Source organism: Ammodytes marinus (assembly GCF_949987685.1).
Source record: "Ammodytes marinus genome assembly, chromosome: 6".
NCBI lineage: Eukaryota > Metazoa > Chordata > Actinopteri > Uranoscopiformes > Ammodytidae > Ammodytes > Ammodytes marinus.
In genome coordinates, this window is record NC_137235.1 from 5,092,353 (window position 1) to 5,099,406 (window position 7,054).

General features: G+C 40.4%; 1 protein-coding gene across 1 annotated transcript in view; it reads left to right on the forward strand.

Annotated features, from left to right (window-relative positions):
- Positions 1–1,792: 1,792 nt before the first annotated feature.
- Positions 1,793–7,054, forward strand: part of znf330 (zinc finger protein 330) — a gene marked incomplete at its 3' end in the record, with an annotated part of 6,696 nt that continues 1,434 nt past the window's right edge. The window contains exons 1-8 of the mRNA XM_080029898.1: positions 1,793–1,847; positions 2,747–2,924; positions 4,975–4,994; positions 5,095–5,165; positions 5,796–5,872; positions 6,496–6,622; positions 6,721–6,825; positions 6,983–7,029. Of these exons, the coding sequence (XP_079886024.1) occupies positions 2,805–2,924; positions 4,975–4,994; positions 5,095–5,165; positions 5,796–5,872; positions 6,496–6,622; positions 6,721–6,825; positions 6,983–7,029 (567 nt within the window). The 5' untranslated portion in view covers positions 1,793–1,847; positions 2,747–2,804. The remainder of the gene's footprint in view (positions 1,848–2,746; positions 2,925–4,974; positions 4,995–5,094; positions 5,166–5,795; positions 5,873–6,495; positions 6,623–6,720; positions 6,826–6,982; positions 7,030–7,054) is intronic.

Sequence of the window (7,054 nt, forward strand, 5' to 3'; positions counted from 1 at the left end):
TAAATTAATTCATTATATTACAGAAAAATATGTCCCGTAAAAGAAAAAGAGCTCCAAGTCCATCCCAGAGGACCCTGCATAATATTTTATTTCTAATTTATATTTCTATGGAAAATCCATGTGTCTTTCTTCAATAGCTTCTAATTCATCCGACCCAGTGTCTCCAAATTATTTGTTCACACAAAATTCCTCAGATTTAGCCTCTTAATTTTCCTCTCAAAGTGCACCAGATTCATAGCCTGGAAATCCAGACCCTGATATCTTGAACGATAGAGGGTCTGGCCACGATCAATAGTAATTTCCAACTCAAGGGGCGGCTCCTACTCGTGCATTTCAAATGCCACTGCACGCAGTTGGATAGCACTACAACCAATCAGAGCATGCACAAGGCGACGTAAGCCCCTTTCGTTTAGCGAACAGCTGTTAAACTGTTAAATTAAACGTTTGCCGTTGTCGCTCGGCAAAATAGAACATTCCACTTACTTGCTAATGAAAGATTTGAGTGCCGTCTTCCAAATCGTTAAGGGTCGAGGCCAAAGCAGTCTCAAACTCACACAACATATCCGCAGCCATCTTTGATGTTTACTGTCACGGCTTCGACGTCGCATGCACGTCACTGTCGTCATCCGGTTACGTCCTCCCCAGAGCACCATATAAAGGGCTCTGGCGCGCCCATATTAGATAGAACCAATTGAAACCACCAGCCAGATTTCTGGCTTTCTTGATAAAGCTTCAACGGAGCGTGTCCAGACCAACACGCGCAGCAAATCTAATTTGCCAGCGCCTAGTGGCAGGTCTGGGAATGCCAGGCTACCAGATTCATGCATTTCACTTTAAAAAGGTAAAAAAAAAATCTCCCGGGGGGGCATACCCCTGGACCCCCTAGGAGGGTCGTGACCTCGCCTGGCTACTATTTTCACCCAGCTGGACATCAGAGGCAATAGTGGAAAGTAGTGTGTATAGTATAGCTCTGGACTACCACCATCCAGGTTGCCCAGTCCCAAAGCTTTCTCTTCAATCAGCTCAGGCTGCCTACAATTAAAAAAAATATACATCATGTTGTATTTAATGTATATTATATGTTATTCATAAACATTTGGGAAAAAAAACATGCAAGAATCAAATCTCCCACACAGCAACACTCAAAGTTTATTTGAATATTGTGTTCTACACAATTCACAGTAAATGTGCCAAAAAGCAGACGCAGAGATCTTACAAGGGCTAAACATTTCGGCTCGCGCACTCTGCCCAGTGTGCCCACCTAAAATTTCTACAGGCCCACCCAAATCTAACTGTCTAGAACCGGTCCTGGTCTGCCCTTCAAGTTCCACATAATAAAATAATTCTAAATTATTAAATTATACATTGAATCCAATAAAGACCAGGTTTAATAATCCAAGATGTTGAAGTGAAATTGCTTTATAATGTGTATAGAATAACAACAGTATACCTTGAAGTTCGTTTTATTGATTAATTTAATTTCTAAGTAATGGACAAAAATATAAGTTGAATTAAATGAATTAAAAACTACTAATTTATTTTATATCTATATTCATTACTACATTTCACATTATAATGTCTTTGCACTATGCTATTGTCTTGTCATCTCTTGTGTGTTGTTCTTTATTTTTTTATTTTTTTTTGCAATTAAAGCTGGAGCTTTATTAATTTTATTGCCAACGACTGCGCCTGTAGGAACGTTTTACTCATATGATAACTAAAGAAAAAGTGGAACTCGAAGGGAACACGGAAACAAAAATAGTAGGAACGAAAGTCTCCGCAGTGTGTTTCAGCCCGATGAGATTTAAAGACCGGACCTAGAATCAGGTGGAGTGGTGATCTTTTCGGTATGTTTTCTCTGCAATTCACACTTGTACACTTCAAATGACACTTAGATGTGACATTCAGTTCCATCAGTGTAAACGCTAAACAACCAACATATGACATACTAGTGGATAGAACTAGAGTTAATTTACTCACCACATAACGCTTCCTGTCAACAGCTAGCAAGCATTAACAAACGCGTTATAAAGTGATGGTTCTCTGTGAAAGTTTGGCCTCTTGATGCGCCATTTGTGTTGGCGATATGACAATACCTCAATAGTCATTCTCTAGTGTGAATTTATTTGATATCAGGAGTCAAATAAAACACTTTAAAGTATCTCTTAAGTTAACATAGGTTAGCTGCACTTCTGAAAGATGTACTGCCACGTTTCCTCAACATTTAACGGGCTTTACGCTTTCTTCACAAATCTGTGATTAATTAATAATTGTCCGACCTGACTGGGTTCGTACTCTGCGGGCAAATACAGACTATGCGTACACTCAAATGATGGAAGGCCGACATGTGTTATAACAGGTTTTCCCCTGTGTTACAACAGGTGTTATGCCGAGTTCTGCCTGCACCACAGAATGCTTTAACACTGTCATTTTATTTCTGGAGATTTAGGAATCAAATAGTTTTACCAGCTCGTATATTGGTTTGTTTTGGGAGAATTTTTTTTGAATTTCATACATTTAATAATGATCTAAGCTAGGTATCAGGGTTCCTGCAGATCCTTAAAAAGCTTTTTCAAATGTATTGAATTGGTTATTCCAAAAATAAGGCCTTATCTGGTGTTCAAACGATCAACCTTTCAAAAGTCTTAACATGGGAATAGGATTTTATGAAGGTTTTTTTGCCATTTAAAATTTCAATCTAAGTTTTCACAAATGATGAATAAGGCCCAATGCTCTGTGTTTGCAGGTGACCTCCCTACTAGCGGTTTTCTTGTGTGGATACGAGCCTATACTGAAGCAGGAAAATGCCCAAGAAGAAGACTGGCGCCCGTAAGAAGGCCGAGAGTCGTAAGGAGCGAGAGAAACAGTCTCGAGCCAACCGGGACCATGTCGATGTGGCCAAACATCCCTGCAACTTCAACATGGTATGTTGCTACTGCAGCTAATGCGCTAAGACAGTGGTGGGAAAAAACAAAAAAGTCAAATTAAGAGGCACTTGTACTTTACATGAGTATTTGTACTTCTACTAAGTCTGTGTTTAACCCTTGGTGAACTACACACGCTATATACAGTATCTCACAAAAGTGAGTACACCCCTCACATTTCTTCAGATATTTCATTATACCTTTTCATGGGACAACACTTGAGAAATGACACTTTGATTCAATGTAAAGTAGTCAGTGTACAGCTTGTATAACAGTGTAAATTTACTGTTCCCTCAAAATAACTCAACACACAGCCATTAATGTCTAAAGTGCTGGCAACAAAAGTGAGTACACCCTTTAATGAAAATGTCCAAATTGGGCCCAAAGTGTTAATATTTTGTGTGGCCACCATTATTTTCCAGCACTGCCTTAACCCTCTTGGGCATGGAGATCACCAGAGCTTCACAGGTTGCAACTGGAACCCTCTTCCACCCATTCATGATGACATCAAGGAGCTGGTGGATATTAGAAAACCTTGCGCTCCTCCACCTTCCATTTGAGGATGCCCCAAAGATGCGCAATAGGGTTTAGGTCTGGATACATGCTTGGCCAGTCCATCACCTTTACCCTCAGCTTTTTTAGCAAGGCAGTGGTCGTTTGGAGGTGTGTTTGGGGTCGTTATCATGTTGGAATACTGCCCTGCGGCCCAGTTTACGAAGGGAGGGGATCATGCTCTGCTTCAGTATGGCACAGTACATGTTGGCATTCAGTGAACTGTAGTTCCCCAGTGCTGGCAGCACTCATGCAGCCCCAGACCATGACACTCCAACCACCATGCTTGACTATAGGCAAGACACACTTTTCTTTGTACTCCTCACCTGGTTGCCGCCCCATACACTTGACACCATCTGAACCAAATAAGTTTATCTTGGTCTCATCAGACCACAAGACATGGTTGCAGTAATCCATGTCCGTAGTCTGCTTGTCTTCAGAAAACTGTTTACGGGCTTTCTTTTGCATCATCTTGAGAAGAGGCTTCCTTCTGAGACGACAGCCATGCAGACCAGTATGATGCAGTGTGTGGCGTATGGCCTGAGCACTGACAGGCTGACCCCCCACCCCTTCAAGCCCTGCATCAATGCTGGCAGTATATAGGTCTATTTTCCAAAGCCAACCTCTGGATATGACCCTGAGCAAGTGCACTCAACCTTCGTAAACTGGGCTGCAAGTCAGTATTGCAACATGATAACGACCCCAAACACACCTCCAAGATGACCACTGGCTTGCTAAAGAAGCTGAGGGTAAAGGTGATGGACAGGCCAAGCATGTCTCCAGACCTAAACCCTATTGAGCATCTGTGGGGCATCCTCAAACAGGAGGTGGAGGAGTGCAAGGTCTCTAATATCCACCAGCTCTGTGATGTCATCATGCATGAGTGAAAGAAGATTCCAGTGGCAACCTGTGAAGCTCTGGTGAACTTCATGCCCAAGAGGGTTAAGGCAGTGCTGGAAAATAATGGTGGCCACACAAAATAATTACACTTTGGGCCCAATTTGGACATTTTCACTTAGGGGTGTACTCACTTTTGTTGCCAGCAGTTTAGACATTAATGGCTGTGTGTCAAGTTAATTTGAGGGAACAGTAAATTAACACTGTTATACAAGCTGTACACTGACTACTTTACATTGTATCAAAGGGTCATTTCTTCAGTGTTGTCCCATGGAAAGATATAATGAAATATTTGAAGAAATGTGAGGGGTGTACTCACTTTTGTGAGATACTGTATATACAGTATACACACTATATACTCTTTCCAGCTACAATATTAAATTAATGTACATTTTAATGCCTTAATAATCCAATTATGCATGATGAATACTTTTAGATTTTGTACTTTATATTTTGAGGCGATTACTGCCACTTTGATTGAATGCATGACTTTTACTGAAGTGAAATCTCTTCCACCACTGTTCAAAGGCAATGTTTAATGTACCATATCCAAGTCTGTACTGTTTCTATCTTTAATTGTTTTTTTGTATTTTTTGGGTAGGATTGTGACAAATGTCAGAGGTATGTTACTGTATCGACCTTTTGTAACATTTCAAGTAGACTTTAACTGGCCAACCGGTTAACAAACATTTTGTTTTCTCCTTGTGATGTTGCTTGGTAGAAAACAGAAGAACAGAGCTTTCTGCTACTTCTGTTCCTCTGTGCAGAAGCTGCCTGCCTGCGCTCAGTGTGGTGAGTAAACTGTTGTTAAATGAATTTTTAGATCAGTCTCAATTGATGTTATTTCTAATATTAAATTACCTGACAAAACCAACAAGGCGTTAGTTCCCCATCCAGAGCCTGTCTGTAGCCCTTAGCCTGAATTATCTTATCCCCCCCACTGGAGAAATACATATTTAAAACAAATCACTTCATTTTGTGGTTGTCAAATTGAATGCAGCAGAGGCCGAGGTGACTTTTAGCCATGTCCAGTAAATGGAGACTTCACTTCCCATAATACATCCCAACCTGGTCTTTTGTTAGATCCTCCCAACTGTAAATGGTCAAGCCTTTCCATTTTCCTCTACTTTTCCTCTAAGTTTATAATGCAGTCTTTCAGATACAATTGAAACCTAAACTGATAAAACCCTGTGACATGGTTCAGTGGAGTGCACCTTTTAAATTCACTCTATGACGAAGGTGAAACTATTCTACTGTGGCGCCCTCAAGTGTTGATTTTATAGAAGACTTTGTCAGTCAGCAGTGCATGCCTGTTTTATACAACTTTTATCACCATAATAATCTGAAACAATATTTTAACATAGTTTTGTTAAAATAGGTTTGGGATACCTTATTTAATGTGTTTAATGCTGGTGTTGTCAGGCAAAACCAAGTGCATGAAGTCATCAGATTGTGTGATCAGACATCCTGGGATCCACACCACCGGAATGGCCATGGTGGTAAGTTCGCAACATTTTTGAACTGATACAATCACACAGCCAGAGTACCTGTTTGTTTGTGCAATGCAGCCAGTGACCCATCCACACGTGTTGTAGCAATGTAAGAACAGGTCAATTACAATAGTTATTTTATAGTATTAAAAAGGTAAATATGTGTTTTGCTTACGTACTTTATATAAAGCAGGTGTTGCCGCATTTTTTTGTCCATCAAGTATGCTCTTATCCCGACACATCTGTGTTTTAATTTCTTTAATCCAAAATAAATTAAACTAATGTGAGACAATAAAGGTCAGATTGAGTTTGAGTTATGAAACCACTTGTCCTATGGCCATACTAATGACCACCAGACGTGCAGAAGAAACGCAAACAATGTGTACCAGACGACTGATATATACACAAAGTACAGCTTTGATGAAGTGATGAATGAAAGCCCAAGGAGGATCAGTTACAAGTATTAAGAACATTACTAAGCATGTAGCAAAGTTAAAAATAACCTGCAATGCAGTATCTAATTTTGCTCAATTAAAGTCCAATTTAATTGAGTAATACAGTAACTTCAGAAAAAAAAAACATGCTACTCTTTTTTCTTCTTTTTATCCTTGTAATTGTCTTTTCTCCACAAGGGGGCGGTGTGTGACTTCTGTGAGGCGTGGGTGTGCCACGGCAGGAAGTGTCTGAGCATTCACGCCTGTGCTTGTCCCCTGACTGATGCAGACTGCATCGAGTGCGAACGCGCTGTGTGGGATCATGGTGAGGACCCCACCACCACCAGTCTGAATAATATACAAAAATCAGTGTAACACTTAAAAAAGAAAAATCACCACTAAATGTTTTAAATCCCCTAATAGGAGGGCGCATTTTCCGCTGTTCCTTTTGCCACAACTTCTTATGCGAGGACGATCAGTTTGAGCACCAGGCCAGTTGCCAAGTCCTCCAGTCAGAAACATACAAGTGTGAGTCATTTGGAATTTTTTTTTACACAATGACATTTTTGTGGTTAACTGATGAACTGTGTCTTCTTAATCAACCCCAGAGAATAATATCCAGCGGGCATGTATGCAGAAGAGGAGGTGTGATTTTGATTGACCCCTTTCATTTATTTCATTTTAGGTGTTTCCTGTAATAGACTGGGACAACACTCGTGCCTGCGTTGTAAGGTGAGGGGAACATTTTTTTTCCCAT